General features: G+C 48.8%; 1 protein-coding gene across 1 annotated transcript in view; it reads left to right on the top strand.

The window, feature by feature from the left end:
- Nucleotides 1-9,404: 9,404 nt before the first annotated feature.
- PDGFRA (platelet derived growth factor receptor alpha) overlaps nt 9,405-20,551 on the top strand; it is a 35,048-nt gene continuing 23,901 nt past the window's right edge. The window contains exons 1-3 of the mRNA XM_042053396.1: nt 9,405-9,654; nt 16,858-16,918; nt 18,287-18,601. Of these exons, the coding sequence (XP_041909330.1) occupies nt 16,870-16,918; nt 18,287-18,601 (364 nt within the window). The 5' untranslated portion in view covers nt 9,405-9,654; nt 16,858-16,869. The remainder of the gene's footprint in view (nt 9,655-16,857; nt 16,919-18,286; nt 18,602-20,551) is intronic.

Genomic DNA, 20,551 nt, shown 5'->3' with positions numbered 1-20,551 from the left:
ACCTATCCTCCAGTGTGTTACTCTTCTGTCCCTCTGGCCACATCTATATGCCCAGATGTGGTGGGACTGATCCTTGGTCCTCCCCAGGAAATGGTAGGGACACAAGTCCACAGGAATTAGTCATTACATTGCCATATTGATGTGACACATTCCAGCTGACATCAGGATGACATCATATTTCTCAGCACTGACTCCTTACCAAAGCCACAATGCTGCAATGTTTTGGATTCATTACCTGCTCTCATAATGAAAGGGTTATTTTTTTACCCAAACAGGTTAAAAACCACCACTCCTGGCACTTCTTAATCTCTGTAGAGATCTGAAAACTTTTCTCCCTGAAGGACACCTCATGACAGACTACTTTGGGTTTGACTTTTGTGGTGTCTGCTTTCTGTTGTGGTTTCTGGAGATGCTGCAGGAGTTGCAGAGCTGGCGAAGCCATGGAGCTGGGTGGAAGAAGCCCATGATGCCTCTGCTTACAGACTATGCTCATTTTATTTTTGCTTCTGGGTGGGAAGCCAGCAGTTGGTTTCAATCCCAGTTTGAATGTGTCTTTCTCAGAGTCTGGCTCTCTTCTTGTGTAACACTGTGGCGCTGAGATATTCTGGGACACTTTTACTAACCATGGCAGAGATGCATTCCTGGAGACTGGAGCGAGGGTGTTTTTCAGTGCAGGGCCACAAGTTTGAGTGATTCCAGCTGGGAAACCCACTCTCTCTGGTGGTCTGATGGAGCCGAGGTTTACTGACCTTCATAAAACTGTGCCACCCACTGCAGCATGAACGCCTCCTCCCCGTCACACACATCCCCCTTCACACTGCATACCCCTGTGACCTGGGGCTTCACCCTTGCTTCTCCTGGGTTTGAGCAGGCGGAGCAGCTTAGAAACAATGATGGCAGAGAGAAGGGAGGAAACAAAGCTACCCAAGAGTGACAACAGGCTTTACTCAGGCTCCAGTGGGTGCTTTGAGGGATCCAACATGGTTTTTTGAAAGACGGTTTGTTACATCCTTAATTCCAAATAATCCTCACTGCTGAAATGGGATGCAAACATCCTCCACTCTGATCCTGGTCCTCTCCTGCTCTTCAAAATAACTGAGGAGTGATACTTACACAAGGTGACTGCCTACCCTAGCTCCTCTTGTCCCTTTATCTTCATTCAGATGCTAATGATGGTTTAAACCAATGTTTGTGATTCACAGGCCTAAAGCAAGGCTAGGCAGAAGGTCTGTAGATAGTAGGGGAGACAGCTATTTTTAACTCTCCTCCTTTCCTAAGTCAATATTAGGATAAGCAGCAATGGAAAAGGCCAACATACGGAGAAGGAATTTGAAGCCAGGAGAGCTTCAGAAGCTGTCAGAACAAGCAGCCTCACAGGGCAAAGGGCAGCAGAGAGACACTGGCAGGTGCTAAGTGAGCTGGGAGACCATTTGTCTCCCACAAAAAAAAGCACTAGACTCCTCAGATATTTACAATGGCTTCTGTCCACTCAAACTGTCTAACTACCTGTGTATTTTAACCTCCCCTAAAGAGAGCTGCGTGCCTCCAACATCCCTGTTAACGGCAGGGGCTACAGTTATACTTCTGAGCACTGTTTTTATCAGCCCCCAGCTGTACAGCTGCTAATGTTTCTGAACTAAAGCGTTTCCTCAAACCCTTCATCTTGTCAAGTTGACTAAATCCTACAATGTTTTGGAAAAGGATAATCGGAGCAGGCTTCATAGATTCTACCAGAGACTCTGCTTGCAGCTTGCTTAGCAAGAAATTCCCAACAAAGTTTCATAGACGCACGGATTTTAATAACACCTTTTTCCTACAGTAGTATATAATACATTGGGAGAAAAATAACTAAGGATATAAGTTTGGTGATGGATATGATGGATAGGAATTGCAAGAATTTATTTGGATTTATGTTGGCCTTGCAAGTGTTTTCTCTTTGCAAAGAGAGGGAAAGGAAATTCTGTGCTCCCTTGACAATAAGGACAGCATGCTTGTATTTCCTTTGACTATGAAATATAAAACAGAGATGAAGTGATCTGTACCTATTCCTTCTTTGCGGTGTCCATGACTGATAAACAAAGAGAACTGTTTCTGAATTGGGCATTTTTTGTATCCTTATTGCTATTCCTTCAGCACTTACCCTTTTAACAAGGGACAAAGGAAGCAGAACATGGATGGGAATAGGGGCCAGGAAGGTGAGGGATTACCCTACAATTCCCTTTCTCTGAAAGAAATCTCAAATGTGTAAAATCAGAATGGGCTCCATCTTCCTGACTTGCAGTACAGGTTCTTTCAGAGCTGCAATCTGGGTTCTCCTCCCATGTTTGCTTCCTGCAACCTTCCAAGGCACTCATGTAGGATAGAGAAAGGATGGTGGATAAGCTCATTTCAACAGAAGGTTGGGGTGTGATGTGTGTCTTGTTGCTTCCAAATTCTGCAAACCTGCTCAACAAAGAGATTAAAAGATTAGTCTGTGAAAGAGTCAACTTCACCATGCTGTCTTTGTTCATTGATTCAGCAAGGAATCCTCTACCAAAAAAAGAAGGCCGACAAGGCTTGATATTTATGTACTTCTGAAATAACAATACAGATTGGACTCCTCCTACATGCCAACCCCACTTAAAAAGAGCAAAATACATTTTCCAAATATGTATTCTTCATACACCACAAGGAATCAAAGATAAATTACTTTCCCCTTCACACCTTCTTTTCCTATACACCCTAAAGAGAGACCTGATTAATCCATGATGAAAAGCTGAGCCACTCAAGACAATGACAAATGTCCTTGTGATTTCATTGGGGCTGAAAGCCAGACCTGGCAAAAATTGGCCAACATCTCACCAATTGCAATCAAACTACGGTGATATATTTTCTATGATGGGCATGGGCGTAACAAATACAATGATATTGGACACAGAAACTGTTAAATGACATCTTGTTTTCTTATAGAAAATTGCGCAGTAATTTATAGTACTTCAGAGTTCCTCTAGGAACTCCTTTCAGAGTGTGCTTTCCAGGGATACTAAGGAACTGCCTTTTGACAATTGCTCCTTCTCAGTGTGTTGAGTTTTGCGGTCAGATAACAAGGTTTGCACCATGAAAAACCCCATGTTGATTAAGGTATAAGTTCAGAATGATTTCAATGCTTGTGTTGTGGCTAGAGCAGTGAAATTCATAACTTCACCAGTAAGCAGAAGCTTGCTACTGCCATGGCAGCAATCGTACCATTTTAATGGAATTTGTTTTTTGTTTGGACAATGTCCTGCAAAATTAGAAGTTTCTGTACATAGTGGTTTAAGCAGAGATGGTTGTTAAGGGTTAACTTGGTTAGTGGAACTTAGTGAAAGTTTTAAAATACTGCTGTCATAGAGAACAAATGCCTTCAAAGCGCCTATAGCACATGTTATTTAAAAGAGCACTGAAATAAAGCCCTGGTTTTAATTATTTTTCCTTGCAGAACTTCTCTAACTTTATTGCCAAAGAAAAGATGTCCAGAGCCAATTTTTAATCTTAATTATCCCAGATTCAATCTGGAATATTTCCCTTGAAGTTAGAGTTACACCAGGTTTACACAAAGCAGAATCTGGCCCAGTTTCCACATTAGACTCTTTCTCAAAAGATAATTTAGATTAAAAAGCAAAATATCTGACAAAAAAAGACAGCAGTCTAAGGATCATAATCTAACTACATGCTGCTGTATCCTTGCTCTTGAGCTACACCAGAGCTTTCCTGTCTAAGCCTGAACTGTAGCTTCACATGCATGGCTACAGGAACCTTTACCTGCATTTTCTTCTCATCTCACTCTCTCATTTCTCCCTCCACATTCACCTTGTTCAAGACGAGTGAGTATAACTGAGTTCTCTAAAGGACTGTCAACAGCAGACAGGCAAATGATCATGTAACTGAGGCAGAAAGTCTCTCTGCAGAATTAGATGAGGTACAGGTTAAACAAGGTGATCTCAGTGAAAAAGGCCAAGTAGTCTTTTGGAGAAGTAACAAAGGGAGGAACAGTTTCCCCTGACATTTCAGTGTTTCACTCTCTCCTGTCTCTGAACTAAAGAAAGAAAAACGAGCATGTGGGCTTTGGCCACTCCTTGGAATGGCTCGAGGTGTGATTGGCATCTGCTTGATTTCTTCCATCACTGATCAGGGCCACAGAACCTTGAGTACAGGAGACACATAGTGCTGCAAGAAGAACGACTGTGTGATTCATGGCTCCTGCTGACAAACCTCCAGCATAATCTTAGTAAATATGAGTAAAATGAGTCAACAAATTCAATGACTAAGAGGAATGGCTACATTTATTTCCAGGTCTGGAGCTTTTTGCTGACTGTGACAACATAGATGCTGATTCTTGAAACTCCTAATGGTGGCTCCACACAAAACCCAGTTCTGCAAGCTCTTAGGAAGCATTGATGGCTTTCCATCTTCTTAATCCTTAGGATGGGGAAGATCCATGTTCAGAAACATTCCATGCCACAGAAACAGAGGGACAGCATTTTGTTTGTGGGGGTATTTTGGAGCACTAAAGATCCGGTGAGGAGAGAGATCCTTTTAGAAACTTAATTACAATTCATAAACCTTGGCTGTAGCTCCAGTATTTCCACAACAAATCACACCCAAAGGTGTATGCTAATCACTAAGCATCAGAAGAAAAGATGTGGGATGAAGCAGAAAAATGACATCCCTTGCCTGGAGCACGGGTAATTCAGGGTACTCAGTAAACAAACATGTTGTTTCTCTCCTGAGTCTGACACTTTACGATGCTCAGCCTATCTTGGCTCTCCTGTGCCCATGGTAGGAATGTATGGTGGACGTGATCAGCCCAGGCATATGTGGGGACTGACACTGATGCAGATGTTGGCCCATGCCCGCCGTGTCAGGGGTGACCATGACCACGACATCCAGGGTGGCCTCCACAGCATCCAGCTCCCCCGTGCAGAACTCAGGGCTGGGTTCCCTAGCACAGTAGCCCGAGGGGTGCAAAGCTGGTACTAATAGTAAATAGCTGCAGAACGAAAGCAGCTTGGTCTGGCTGTGGTTTTGTCCTGCTGTAATCCATTAATTGTAGCAGCTCGAAAGAAAAAAGGCAGAGATAATGGTCTCGGGAATTATGAACCGAAGTCAAACCTGGGCTGAATCAGCAGAGGATCCTTTGATTTCAGAGGGAAAACTTTTCATTTGTGGCACGGGAGGAATTTATCTCGCTGCTTTACTTGCAACGTGCCGCATCCCCCGAGCTGCTGAGCCCGCCCGGGCTGGACCTGCGGGGCTGGACCTACAGGGCTGGAGCCATTAGATTCCCGGGAGGGGGAGGACGGCCCCTCCTCGCCATGTTCTCCAGAGCCGGTCGATCGCTACTGAAGCCCAGAGGCGGCGGCGGCTGGCGGGGCGCGGTGCCCCTGCCGGGCTCGGCCGGCTGCTCCCGCGGGCTCCGGTGCCCTCTAGTGTCGCGGGCGGCGCTAGCATTGCCCGGGCGCCCTCGGCCGGCGGTGAAGGCACCCCGGAGGTGCCCGCACCCCTGCGGCGCTGCCTCCCCACCCGTCGGTGCGGCGGCGGGGCCGGGGCTCCCCGCCCGGGGCTGGGGGCCGGAGCGGAGCGCGGAGCCAGGCGGCGCCGAAGGGCCGGGCGGGTAACAGCCCCTTTTCCCCTTGCTTCGCCTCGCCCCTCAACTGGGTTCAGCCTGCTACTGGACCAGAGCGGGCTGCTTATTTTGTTGCAGTCACAAAAGGGCGGGAGCAAAAGGAAAAACAAAGTCTGTTTTTCAAAGAAAAAGGCTTCCACGGCTGTTTTGGCATCTTTTAATGTCAAGAGCCAAACGCAACAATGAAAGCAAAACAGCTCGACATCGTGGCAGCAGCGGCCTTGGTGGGAAAACGACGGGGATGGGGAAGGAAAACGACGGGTACGGGGAACTACCTCAACCAACCATGAGACGAATAAAAATAAAGGCTAGGGAGGGCAGGCTGGGCAAAGTTAATTTCTTTTGTCTGGCTGCCTGTCCTCCCGGTGACACGGGATCCCTGCTATTCAGAGCCAAATTCTGTTAAACAAACAAAATAAGGGTATCTGTACTTGTGGAAAGACGGAAAGAAATAAAAATCTAAAAATCTGGTAGAACTGTAAATGTACAGAAGACCTTCCCGCTGGCAGAACACATTTCCCGGAGGTGCTCGGGCCCTTGGCGATCCCCTGCTTAGCTCCCCTTCCTAGGTGAGGCAGCCCTCACCGCTGCGTTCTCCTCCCTACGCGATAGATGTGAAGACAGATGTGAGGCCGCTCTGCTTTCTCCCTCTCTCAGGGGTTTGAGGGGTATCTGCTCCAGGCTGTAGCTGCTCTTCACGCAGGATTCCTGCTCTAAAAGGAAAAAAGGGTGACTACTGACTGCTCCGTGCGTCGCTGAACGTGGGTAACGATAATTCAACCCAGACATGCCTTCCCATCCAGTCAAAAGGCTGCGGGCCCTCAGCGGGGGTTCCCGCGGAGCCCGGGCCGGGGTACCCCCTCTCGCCTGCCCAGTCCCGCCGGTGGCCGCACAAGGTGGTTCAATAGGCTTATCCAGTTAACCGCTCCCCGGCTCACCCTTGGGAGAGAGCCGCAGGAAAGGATTTATTACTTGAAACAAATTGTGATTTCCCCAGGGAGGGGGATGCTGAGCAGAAGAGGGGGGAAAGGGGCCTCGAAGGCTCCCAGTCCCCCTGGAAGCGTCTGAGAGTGGAAAGAGCCGCCCCGCAATAACCCGAGCCGTCGGCGCGTCCGCTGCCCGGACTCTGACGGCGCCGTGGGCCCGGGGAGGGGGACACACACCCCCGCCCATCCCGGGGGGCAGGTTGGGAGCATAAACAGGCGAGAGCGGCTCTAGCCCGGGCGCCGCACTTTGTTTGAGACGTGCAGCTTCCATCTGTTACCACATAAACACACTCTAACGGGATGCTTTATGCTCCAGCCCTTCGGGGAGGGGAAGGCGGGATGACAGGGAAGAGGAGAGGTAAAAAATCCCCCCGCCCCCAGCCTGTCCTCTCGCTAACCCCACATCCCCCTCGCCTCCCTGGACGGGACCCCCCTGCACCACAGGGGGCGGGAGGCAGAGCTCAGCAGCCGTCCCGGAGGGTTTATTTTAACTACCACCTCCTCTGCGCGGGACCAATCCATAGGCACCGCCGGCACTGCGGAGGGGGATCGGCCCGACGACGAGAGCGGGCAGAACCCGGCTCCTGTCGGCTCGGAGCTCCTCGGGCGGCGGGCGTGCGGACGGCGTGGCCCGGCCCTTAGTGTGGGGAAGGGGACGCCACGTCGGGAACAGTATCACCGTTCCCCAGAGGGGTCTCTGGGCTGCAAGACACCTCCGTCCCTATCTCCACAGAGCCGTCGGGCCCCCGCCCGAAGCGCCAGACCGGCCTATCAGGCAGCCTTCCCAGTCCCCCAGTTTGCAATTTTTATTTTTCGCTGGGTCTTGTGAGATCCTACGTGGAAACCGTTAACGACCTCTAGATAATGATCATGACAAAGGCATTATTCAAATGAAGCAGGTAATTGCAACCAGAAGGCGCCTCCTCCCCTTTCCTTTTGCTCCTTTCTTTTCGCAAGACTGACTCTCGCATTACATCCCATCCTGATGGTGGTTGGCCAGGAATCACGCCGCACCTTAAACCAGATACGCTCACACCGGTACATCGTGGCCCGAGCCCTTCAGGGTCGCCCCGGCGCATAGGCAGTTGACGCTCATCTTCTCGGGGCTTAAATTTGCTAGAACCCGCAATTCTGATCCAAGTCATGATAGAGCATTTCCCTCCACAAATGAAGGGGTTCAGGCTGCTGGGTGCGCTCGCCCTCTCAGATGGAGAGTTCCAGGGTGCGGTGTGGGGTTTTTTTCGCGTGTGTTGTTTGGTTGGTTGGTTTGTTTGTTCTTCTTTTTTTTTCTCTGTGCTTTTTTGACTCACTGGGAGCCTGTTGTTTATTCACAAGCATTACGGTATCCTGTTAGCATTCCGACCAGGGGCTGCTCATAGATCTGACTCCGATGATTTCCTGGAGGAACATGTGGAAGCAATAGCGGGGTTGTGCACTCACCCAAACCGAGGATGCACTAGTGGAGGGCGTGCAAAGGGCCAGGAGCGCCGCCGGGAACCCTGCGAGCCCAGCCAGGGGTCCCTCACCTGAGCGCGCATCCATGGGAGTTGGTTCTTGTTTCTGCCTCTATTCTCTTCGGGGCATCTTCGTTTCAGAGGCTTAACTCTCCCTCCCTTAGGAAAGAGAAAAGCCACTGGGTCCTGACTTTTGACTCCGAGAACAAACTTTTGTTTAATACTAAATGGGAGAAAGAGGTGCGGGTGGTGGTGGTGCCGGAGTGGGAAGGAAACGGGAGAAGCCCCGGGACGCGGCTGTGGGGCCGGTGCCCTCCCCAGAAGGCAGGCGGCGGGCAGGGGCCCGCTCCGCTCCGCTCCGTTCCTGGGGCTGCACTGCCCCCTCTCCCGCGGCCGCCGCATCGCCGCGCCCCGCCGGCTCCGCTCGCCTCGCTCCGCACGAAGCCTGCAGCAAAAGGGCGGCAAGGGCAGCTCCCCGGCAGCTCCCTCGGCCACCGCTTATCGCTGGTGATAGCGACGGCCAACAAAGCAGAGATACCCAGTGCTGGCTCCCCGGCGGGGATCAAAGCTCCGTCTGGAGCGTGTTCAAACAGGACGGGCTCGGACGTGCGCTGCCCGCGCCTCCGCCGGCACCTCCGGCCCTTGCCGTGTCCCTGGTTTGGTTATTACTGGGGTCTGTTATCGCTGGGCAAAGCGAAGGCAGAGACGAAGAGAAGAGCGTTCTCGGTCCCGTCGGAGCTGCGGGCTTTGGGGGGGCTGACTCCTGGCGAAGGTTACCTTTCGTTGTGTCTTTCATTCATAAATGTTAGTGATTCGTCTCTCCCTCTCTCTCTCTCTGTGCCTCCTGGTCCTGGCTGGCTCACGGCCGTCCATCCAGCTTTCTAGCCCAAACCCGAGCTCAGCGGTGTACAAAGGACACGAGGAAGCCGCGAATTCGTTTCCAAATCAAACTCCCCATCCATACGCTCACACTGTGACCGTGGACATCGAACCCGGCGCCCGACCCACCGTCCTGGAGGGTCTGAGGAGGGAAGGCTCATTCATGAAATTGGGAGCACTCTGAGTTTTCATGAAATTTTTTTGGGTCTTTTTTTTTTTTTTTTTTTTTTTTAAATTTTCTCCCCCTGCAGTGCAAAACTCCCCGCTTCCCCCTTTCCTCCCCCTCGCCCCTGCCATATGGCCAACCTCCCCCTCCCCTGCAAGGCTGCTGAAATCTGGAGGCAGAGACTGCCCCCCTGCCTGCGTAAGAGCCTCCCGCCGGCGCGCCCGCCTCCGGCCGCGGGGCTGGGGGCGCCGGGAGAGCCAACACACTCTTATTCTGAAGGGGCCTGAGGGGGGCTTCATTTCCTGACAGCTATTTACTTAAAGCAAATGATTAGTTTTGGAAGGATGGTCTATAACATTGAATCAATTACGGGACGCGGTTTGTGAGACCATTACAGTCGGATCGGGAGGGAGGGCGAGCGGGAGGGAAAGAGCGCGGCTGAGCAGGGAAAGTCACAAAAGACGTGGACATATTTTGGATGTTTTACAATCTGCAGGATTGGGGCTGCGGATTTTAAAGGAGAAGGTAAGAGGTGCGGGGCATTTTCCCCACCTTTTTCTTTTTTACGCCTTTTCTCCCGCGTTTTTTTCCTCGTTTATTTTATTAGTTTTTCTTTATTTATTTGTTGGGGGTTTTCTTCTGTTTTTTTTCTTTTTCTTTTCTTCTTTTTCATTTTTTCTTTTTTTCCCCGATGCTCTGAGCCGAGCGGAGGGCTTCTTCCCGCGAGGCGCAGGCGGCGGGCGCTGGCGATCCCGCGGAGGGGAGTGGGGGTGCGGCGCTGCGCTGTTCCGGCCGTCGGGGTGCGGCGGCGAGCAGCGCGGGCAGCGCTAATGACAAACACATTGGGACGGCGGGGGCCACCGCGCCGCATTCCTGCCGCGGGGGCGGGAGCGACCCGCCGGGGCTCCGCGGGCAGCGGCGGTGCCCGCCCCATTGGGGAAAGCGGGGACGCGCACCGACCAAGTAAGCGGCTCCCCCTCTTCTCGCATCCCTCACTTCCTTCACCCCGCTGCTTTCCCGTCCCTTCCCCCACCCTTTGTTTTTCATCACCTTCCCTTCTTTAGATCCCCTTTCTCACCTCGCTCCCCCTGACCCGGTAGCCTAAAATGTCCCGAGATCCCGAGCGAAGGCACGCACACAGCCCCCGAAAGGCGACCTGATCTCCGTCCTTGCGCGCCCCGTCTTTTTTTTTTTTTTTTTTTTTTTTTTACGTGTCTCGGTGAAAGGGAAGATGCTGAATTTAGGAAGGGCTGGTACCTGGAGCCTTTCCAGCCTGCAGCCCCTCTCGCAACGGGAACGCCAGCCCTGCCGTATGCCCTGCCGGACTGCTGGACCCCACTGCCTCCTACCCTGGGAAGGGCAAAGTCTTCGCGGCCACCTTTTGGATTTTGTCAAGCGCGGAGTTGCAAACTTGCCAGCCTCTGCCAGGCTGGAGTCCCTTGGAAAAGTCCTAGGAGCAAGTAGGAAACGGCTTTTTGGCTGTCCGCGGCATTGCTCAACATTTTTGGACGCGGATCCCCATAGTTCAGGAACCGTTCCAGAGAACAGGACTTGGACAGCTTTTTCTGGAGCCAGCAGCGACAGATCTAGCAAGGCAGCAGCACTCCCAGGGCACAGCCGCCAGTCCCCGGGGCTCGTCCGCACCCCGTCGGGGAGGCAGCTGCGGACCAGAGGCGGGAGCGATGCCCTGGCCCCCACCAGTGCCGGGGGCATGTTTCCAGAGCCCTTCGACGGCATTTTCGGCGCGTCTCTTGCCAATGTTCGAGCTCCCTAGCGCTCCTTCGGGGCCTGAGTCTGCACTCCCGGAGCGGGCAGCGCATCGCCTCGGCCCTTACGTGGACCTACGAACCCGTTCCCGGGACTGCGGGCACATCGCTCCCTCTTGGTCCCACAGCTCCAGGCGGGGCGCAACCTCTGTCCCCCGCCGGGACTCCCTCCCTCTTCAGACCCCGTGCCCTGGGGCTTCGTGCTTCGCCTGACGGAGAGGGCTGGAGAAGAAGCGTCGGGTCGTAGCACCAGCTCCGTAGGGAAATACCTCTGCGGTTTGCTCCTCTCCGTCTCCCCTAACCCGTTTTTTCTTTTTCCCGGCTACCCCTCATTAGGAAAAAAAAAGAAGTCTCTCCAGTTTGGCAAAGGCTTTCCTACTGTTTCCCAGACAAACAGCGAGGTGGCTGGGAGCTGCCAGGTTTGCTCGGTGTCCCGAGCAGCCTTTGATCTGCAGCGGCTACAGCCGTCGGGCTGCGCCGAGGGTGGGCGGACCGAGGGGGAGCCGCGGCAGCGTCGCTGTCCCGCTCCCCGGGGGCTGCCGCCCGGGCTTCCCACGGGCCGGCAGGGTCTGTCAAGCGCCTGCAGCCTGATAGGGGCTGGAGAGTGTGAACGGAACTTCCCACCATCATCCACACCCGAGTCCCGACTGGCTGCAGGTCGCCGCTGTCTCCCCGACGGGACGCACCAGGGGAGGCAGGGTGGCTTGTTATGCTCTCGACATCTCCCAGGGCCGATGCAGAGACCAGTTGGAGTCCCAGCTCGGCTGACTAAGCTCTGTGTCCTTTGATGGGACAAGAGACAGGATCAAAGCAAGGAGACAGGCATCAAAGATTCCTGTCATCATCTCGTCAAAATCTGAACTGTGGAGATCTGACTTTTAACTCTGCGTGTAGAAACGCTAGGGAAAGATCTCCCAGCAAGGGACTTCGGGTTTAGCTTCTAGTTAACAATGAGCATTTTAGAATGGACCCTCAGCTAAACAGTGGTTTAGCCAGCCTCAAAGCTTGGGGAAAAAAGTTTGAAGAAAAAGGAGACCTCACAAAACACTGGGATTTAGGAGTCCACAAGCAAAACAGCCCTCCCAGCCTGCAGGCACTCTCCTGCGTCTTTTAAATGAGATCCCTTGTTCTGGTACTCCTCTCCAGGCACTGAGGGGCAAGGAGGTGTGCCAGTCCAGCTGCCATCGGACACTGCGGCCATCTTTGCTGTTAATAGTTTGTTATGTACGGGAAATCTTCATGTGGCTCTGAGGGTAATACATAGGTATTAGGTTTCAAGAAAGCAGGAAGCAATAAATATTTTAATAAAATACCTCTCTTCTGTACTACAGCATTGGGCTGGAATTGAAGTAAAGTATATATAGACAGAAAGCCTTGCATAGCCCAGACCTCGCAGATTATTTGCAGCTATACTAGCTGGTCTAAAAATGAGGCTGAAATGTATAACTTTATATGATCCTTGCCTTGCTTGCCTCCTTATTCCATCAGGACTACAATGGAACCTACTTTTGCACGTGAACTCTAAAATTTTTAATAGACGATGTTTCCCTTTCTTCTTTTAAACACTTAAAGACAAAGGAATGACTTCTGAGAGGTGAATTTTCCTGGTGGTGGCAAAAGTTGATGATAATTAAAAAAAAAACAAGCAAGAAAGCAAGCGATCCTTTCTCTCCCTCTTGCCTTGCTCTCCTGCTTGACTCACCACTTTCAAGCCTATAAAGCTTTGCATGGGCACCCAAGGGAAAAGTTTGCAATAGCTAGGCTTCCTAGTTCTTGTGGTCAACAGAGATGGATATTTTTTTCCTTACAATGCTTCTTAGTGGTTGAGTTGGGATCTGAGGTGTTCTTTGATTTGATTCTGAGAACTGAAGGAAGATGTATTACTTGGAAGTGCCAGGGGTTTTGTTTGTTTGTTTGTTTGCTTTTCCTGTTTTCTGGGACAGTCTGGAAAACCCTCCTTTGATCAAGCGGGAAAATTTAGGCTTTGCAATTCCCCCACCACCTTTAGATCCTAGACCGAGGAACTCTGCCCTGGAGGGTTAGGCTGAAGAATTGGGTCTGAGCAGAAGGCTCATCAGGAGGCAGCCATCGCTATGTGTCCTGCAGAGCCCAAAGTACTCACCAGGAGCCCAGCACTGGCCTATCCTCGATGCATGGTTATTCCTTGGGCTTTTCTTGATGCACGGTTTTTCTATGTACAGGCTATGCTGGATTCAAATATTTGTAAAGGGATGTGAAACAAGCTTCATTTTTGGAGAATATTTATGCCAGTCTTTTTTCATTGAAAACCGTTGAGCCTTTCCCCAGCAAAACCCATCAGACCCACATGTTAGTGCTGCAGGGCAGCGCTGCTCTTGTGGAGAGCTGAGTTTGCAGTTCGGGAACTGAGAACCAAGAAATGTTTCAGGAGGTCCTGTCTGAACATTCACATTCAGCTGGTGACATATACCACAAGAAAGAAATGTCTTTTCTTGGGCTGGCCGTAGCTCTTCCTAGAAAAGATCAGCTTTCCCAGAAGGACAGACTGCCACTCTGACAAAATCACGACTGAAATTACCCAGCCCTCTCATAACAAGGATAATCATATCATTATGTGCCAAGATTTACAATCCAAATACTGTCCTATCACTTATGCAAATACAGAGAAAATGGGACCAGGGTTGGTGTGTTGTTTGGTTTTGTGGGGTTTTTTTCTTTCTTTTTTTTTTAATCACGTGAGATTAATAATGTAGGAATTTTGAATTTTAAGTTGATCCAGGAGACCCAGTTTAGACTGCTACGCTGGAGACGAGCGTTGCCTTTCGCCGGACAAGGCATGTGGCTCGTTAATGTGGATCAACATTGCCATCGTGTGGCCACGAGGCTGAACTGCAGTGGCTACATAGCTGGCAGGAAATCAGCCCAGTAGCCTCCGGTGCTCCGGTACACGGGCTGGTTTTCTGTCTTGAGAGAGGTCTTCGGTTGATTCATAGCAGTATGAAAATAATATATACCCTTGGCTCTTTTTGGTCCCACTCCGCTCTTTCTCTTCAGGTCATGTAGAGCACTCACCTAGGAATATCATAATTTTCCAAACATATATTTCCACTGAGTTTCTGAACGCTGATTTTACCTCGTCTTCTGCACTGCAGTCAATGAAACCTTCCTTTATAGGAAGCCAGTGCTTACCAGTTAGTGTTTGGAAAATTGACGCCTGACTGATAACAGTTCTTCAGAGTTAGTTTTCTGATTTTTTTTTTTTTTTTAATCACTAAGGCACACAAGAGAGGTATCAGGATTTCAGTCAGAACCTTTCAAAATCTGTGTAAATTCAATGACTGTTCAACCCGGGGCAAAGCCCTGCAAGGAGTTTCGCAAACCCCTCAGGGCATCACCTAGCTTTTACTATACACACCCATGTTTCTATTTTAGCTAGCAATGTCCTAAGTATGCAAGGAATTAAGGTTGGCTCACACTCACATTGTATGTGTCCTGTTAATACTGAGTTTCAGCTTGCATAAACCTACTGGCTTCAGCAAGGCTACACCAAGTTATGGATTGATAGACTAGTGTTAGGAACTGAATCTTATGTGTTTATCCAGGGCTGAGATTTGGACAGTTGGGGACAAAGAGAACCTTTGATTTGATTCTGAGAACCGAAGGAGGGTAAAAGAGCTAAATAAGTGCATACAAAGGTGTATGTGACTGTAAATAAAGAAAAACCAGGATAGGTGTAGCTGCTTGGTGTTGTGGGAATGAGCAAACTCTCTCCTGCCCATAAATGTGAAATTGTGCCTGTGGTAAACCTTGAGTCTAGCATGGATGTGTGAGGGTACACTGGTGATGGCACTAGCATTCTTAAGTCAGATCCATGATGTAACTAAATTCAGTTCAAATAGGTTTTGAATACAGATGATGGTGAAACCTTAGTATATTATTCTGTCTTTCACAGTGAAGAAGTGTTGCTCCGGGTCTTGATGAGATTAACGGGTCATTGAGGAAAGATCAAAGCTCTGGGTTGTGAAAGAAGAGCCAGATGGAGAAAGCAAATTTAGTTAAGACCTTGAGTTTTTAAACTGCAATGCTACATTGAGACACTCATTGATTTCAGTGTCAGCCCAACCAAGACAGCAAGTTCAAAGTAGCGCTTTGGAAATGCCATCACCTGTATTTACATCACTGGGCTTCAGTCCTCACACACACAGCTCTGCAAGTCCACTTCAGCAGAGCTTCTGGTGTGCAAGACACGAGCTAGCTTTGTTTTTTCTTCTCCTGTGCTGCATCACTTGCACTGAATAGTCTGGCAAAACAACACAAAAGGGGGAGAGATTTGCCTTTTCAGTGAGAAAAGGGAGGGAGCTTGGCAGAAGTGGGGTAACATAGTCTTGTGGATCTTGGGAGATTAGGAGTCAAATCAGTAAAGCAGACCATGGTAAGTCTTTAAAGAGTTACAGAGGGTTACTTTATTAGAAAAAAATGCAAGATATAAATGTGATAAAAATGAGTAAGGAGGCTGAAACCGAGGGAATTATCAAAGAGAGACAGATACATAAACATATGGCAATTACTGCTAATTGAAGAATTAGGCAAAATGCCTTGTCTCTGCTGGAACATTGTTGGCTGAATTTCTGAAGGTGTTTGTACATGTTTTTGAGGCAGGTAGTCTTCTAATCCTGCTTCTGAGACATTTATGTTTAATTTGAGTTTCAAATTCTTTTGCTTTGCAAAGCAGTGCTGTCTGCTCCACCCATTGCAGGAGGAAAGCAGGACTAGATCAGAAACACTCCTTGGCATGTTGTAAGCATTTTGCTCCCATATGGCACTGCCACAGTTGTAACAACTAGATGCACCTATGTGCTTTCCTATCTCAGCATCAGGAACTGAATACCAGAGGATGAATAGAAACTCTCCAGAACCTTTGAAAAGTAGTCCCTGTCTTGGCTCATTGTCCTTTATTTCACTCCTTGGTCAGTGTTTCAAATTAGGGGCTCTTCTGTGCAGTGTTTTTTAAATATATATTGGATTTGGGCCAAATCCAGTTGCTATTAGAAGTCACCAACAAAACATCTGTTGGTTTCAGTGGGAGCAGGGATTGTAGGATCTTCTCCTTTAGAAATTACCTAGCACGCTGCTTGAGGGTTTTATGTAGAAATGTCATTACATGGCACAAAAATTACATAGATGCTGATTGCTATTGTTGCCTCTATAAGACAGATGCTTTAGGATTATAAGTTTGAAAGCTGAAAACATTGCATGGGATCTATGACTCTCTGCACTGTTGGGAAAAGAGATGCTCTGTGAATGGCAGTGCTGGCCTACAGTCTGTCATGGATTTATTTCATTAGAAAATTTCAGCATATGTTTTAAATAGCATGTCTCTCAATCAAGGGAATTCTTGCTAAATAAGCAATAAGCACTATTGTATTACATTGTATTCTGTAAGCTATATATACACATATGTACAATGGCAAAACAAAAAGATCACTCTGGGTTGTACTATTTGTAATTAGAGTAGCTTTAAAATGTGCTTTTTCTCCCATAAAAGCTGCTTGCAGCTGAAAGGTCAGAACTTACTGCATGAAGATGTTACATCTTCATCAATGCTTGTGAGGGTGCTGCCTCTGTGCAGGGGCATTTCTGTGGGCTCAGTCCCAGAGGCTACAGTGGGGAGCAGAGCTGCTTGCAGGCTGTTTGAAAGGGACAAATCTGGACTTGGTTCCTTACACTGCCAGTAGAGGGAAGGGGTTATGGTGTCTCGTCTGCCTGTCATCTGTCTGTGGCCACACGCAGCTCGTGGGAGGAGGTGACATGAGTCTCACTGGGCTGTGCTGTGAGTTGGGGTGCCTGGGCCATTCCTCTTTGTGGCACCATGTGGAGTGATGGGAAGCTGCCCTTGGGCACTGCAGAAGAAGAGTCCTCCTAACTCTTATACAGTTGTCAGTCCATTGACTCTCTCTCTCTTGCCTTCTTCTTTCTGTTTCAGTTGTTGGTAGCTATGGGTACTTCCCCATGGACGTTCCTGATCCTGGGATGTTTTCTCACAGGTAATTTCCTCAGTCCTCTAATCCTCTCCACCCCTAATTCTTCATAAATCCATACTCAAATTTGCATTCATTCTGCCCACAATAACAAATGCCACATGGTTGCCAGCTGGCTACAAACCTGTTTTTTCTGCTTTTCCCTCTGGTAGGCTATGACGAGACCTACTGAGAAGGCAGTACTTTTGCTGGCCCATATCGGCCACTTTGGCGCTCCTGTGCTGATATAACCTCCCACCTGACTTGTCTGACTGTGCAGGGAAAGTGAGCCTGCCCACCTTCGGCTGTCCCACACCTGCCCCACTGGGGATTCTTCAGCAGTGGTGCAGGAGAGGCTGCCTGTGTGGGCTCCCCACATCCTCCCATGCCACAGCACAGCACTGCACTCGCCGGGGCTGCCGGCCCAGCCTCCCAACACCTGCCAAACAAATGGTGATGGGAGGGCAGGGCAGGCTTTGCCACAGGGTGCCAAATATAGAAAGGGCCTGTAGAAAGAGGTAACTCTGGGCAGGAGTGGAAAATGGTTTCAAAGACAGTCCGGATTCCTGGTGGCAGTTTATTGCAGAGAGGGCCAATTTCACGCCATGGGCCTAAGTGTTTGTTTATTGTACAGGTCATTCGGGGGACTGAAACCACAAACATATTTCCTTGGTGAGTTCCTCATTTTGTAGGGTTTGGATCCTCTAATTTTCTTTTTCAGAGTTGGACCTGCACCAACCCACCTGCAAATTACCTAGACTTGCAATCCTGAGCCTGTAATTGGAGATTGTGTCTGAAAACCAGTGCCATCTACAACATCTAGTTCAGTGAATTGCAGTTTTATTTGGCTACAAGCCTTCTGTACATTTTGGCTAGAGGTAGACCTGATGTAGAAGTCCTGCTCTGGCCCTTTGCAGAAATTGAAGTCAGATGTAAAATGCAAGTGTTAGTCTTGGGAAGTGGTTTCCAAATTTCAGCTGTGAGCTTGCTTGAAGGCTGACAGGACTTCTGGTTTCCTAACCATGGTTGCAAGGAGGTGTGACATACCTTCGACTGAGCAGCCAGGGTGTGGAATTCACTGGTCTGCAGTAGAGCTGTGTACACCTTTGGGGCTGGACAGCTGTGGTGTCAATTGGGAGCTATCTCTAACTTCACTTCTGTCTGTCTTTCACCTCTTGATTTGACAAACAGAAGTCAGCAAGCAAACACTTAACATTTCAAAGGAAAACCATTTGCTATCCCTTGGGCAAAGCTCTGGCTTTTAACAAGGGCAAATTTCCTGGTCTGAAATAGCCAGAAAAAAAAGCTCCTCTGGATCCTATTTGCTTCCTTTCACATCCCCATGCTGAGGCTGTTTTGTGTATTCACATGCTATTTATTTGTGTCTTTTTGCAGGACCATTCATAACATTTTGCCAGCTTCCTCTGCCAACTATTGTTCCCAATAGGAATGAAATGGTGGTACAGCTGCATTCCAATTTCACACTCAAATGCTCTGGAGACAGTGAAGTGAGCTGGCAGTACCCAGTGACCGAGGGAAACCACAGGATAGATATTAGACACGAAGAAAACAACAGTGGCCTCTTCGTGACAGTGCTGGAAGTAGGAAATGCATCGGCGGCTCATACAGGCTTGTATGTTTGCTATTATAACCACACACAAGTGGAGGATGGGGAAGTGGAAGGGAAGGACATCTACATCTATGTGCCTGGTAAGTGGGGGATGCCACAGCTGTACCTGGAGGTTTGGGTGGGAGAGTTGAACCATGGATGTTGAGAAGAGGTGTGTTGCTGGTGACAATTTACTGTTAGAGGGAGAGAAATAACCCCAGGGCCATTTCCTAGTGTGTAAATCAAGACCAGCCCCTCTGAATCTGTGGATATGTTCTTTCTTTCTATTGGTTTACGCTTTTTGATAAGAATTTTATTTCTTAAGAAGAATGATGAACTCACTACTTTAGAGCTGAGGCCTTCTGACCATCAGGGCCTGGAGAGTAGACCTTGGTGGCCAGGTCAGCTCATCTGTGGGAGCATGTCCAGCCTTAAGGTTCACCTGGCTCCCAGGTGGGGATTAACAGAAATGCTAGTCTTTTCAGGGGCATTTGGGATATCTTGGGATATGTACTGACCAAACCAGTGCCATGTATGATACTAAAGCTTCTGCCAGATGAGGAAGGCCATATCTTGTTCTTAACCTGCATTATGCTTGAACTGAGAACTGGAAAAAACCCATGTGTACACAGGGTCTGGGAAGAGTAAAGCAACAGAGATGTCCTGGGGGTGGCTGTCAGAAGGAGGCGAAAGAAGTGTTCTTGCTGGCCAATCTGATGCAAGATTAAACACATGGTGTTACTATGCAGTGCCCTGTAATTTTCAAGGCAAACACAGCCTTCCCAAGCCCTGTGTTGCATTTCTCTTTAGTGGTGGAAAACTGTTGGACTCAGAAGAAATGGCATCCCTTCTTTTTGGAAGTGCCTATTTCCAGCTTTGTTCTCCCACCCCCTTGTTCTGACTGGAAATCTGCTTAAAGGCTTTCCACGATCTCCATGGGATGAAAATCTTTATTGTCATAGCTGAGATAGGCACCAAAGGCTGAGCCACGACTGACTGCTTTTGTAAAGCTCTGTCTGGATGCTTCCTCGGCATTGGCTGGGCTTCAGGGGGTGAGGGTCACAACTGCAGGGCCAGAAGAGATCAGGCCACTGGATTTGCAGTAAATATTTTGAACAGGAAACAAAGGAGAGAAGAAGAGATTGCAAATCATCCTGCAAAACTGCAGTATGTTCTGAAGGAGAGGATGTCTGCAAACGGCAAGGAAGATTCTGGAAGGGCAAAAAGCCAGGAAGCAATAACAGGACTTGTTTTAAAGGGTATTTTGCAGTGGCATTAAGTTTTTGCTGTTGACAGTGTGTGATTCAAGGACAGTGATTCTTCCAAGACTTTCCCTCCGTTTGCCACAACAAATGTAAAGTGTTTGTGCTCATTCTTGAAGCAAGATGTTTCAGCAGGGGCTGCCAGCTTTGGCACATATATCTCAATATCCAAGCAGCTCTAACCAAATAACCCGAAAATGTTGTTTATGTAAAGCAGTCTTGTAACTCACACAGTGAAGGAACATAAAGGAAAGAGATGGAAGATTTCTTCAAGGGGACTTTTTGGTTTGGTTTTCGAAAGCCTCTAGACGTCAGCCTACCCGATTTGCAGGGCAGAGACACCCTGTAATTTTTTCCACTTGCTAACCATCAAGATGTCATAAACGCAGAAACATATCCTTTTCTCCAAATTATAGAGAATGTCTCTGTTTCCACTATAAACTTTGTCTTTACAATTATTTTTCCTGCAATGAATTAGGAGGGCAATGGGTGGCAGCAACCCACTTTAGCCAGGGAGGATTACGTTGAGACTTCACACAATATCCTATTTTCACTAACAGCACATAGAAAACCAAACTAGGTGAATCCTGTTTCTGTTTTAAATTACAGTGGGAAAATGAATACATGGAGTTGGCAGAGTTTTTGGGATGGAGTGCTGTGTTTGGAATATTGCTACAAAGAGCCTGCCAGTGCAGCAGAAAGTCTATTGTTGGAGGGATTTGGATTGCTATTTATTAAATTTTATTATAAAGCTTTGCACAGAAGCTTCAGGCTAGCAGGGATTATTTG

Source organism: Corvus kubaryi, unplaced genomic scaffold (assembly GCF_017639235.1).
Source record: "Corvus kubaryi isolate FWS band 111438036 unplaced genomic scaffold, C.kubaryi_AGA036_p1.0 split1-131, whole genome shotgun sequence".
Lineage (NCBI taxonomy): Eukaryota > Metazoa > Chordata > Aves > Passeriformes > Corvidae > Corvus > Corvus kubaryi.
The sequence above is the reverse complement of the archived record's forward strand: the minus strand, read 5'-3'. Positions and strand labels throughout refer to the sequence as shown.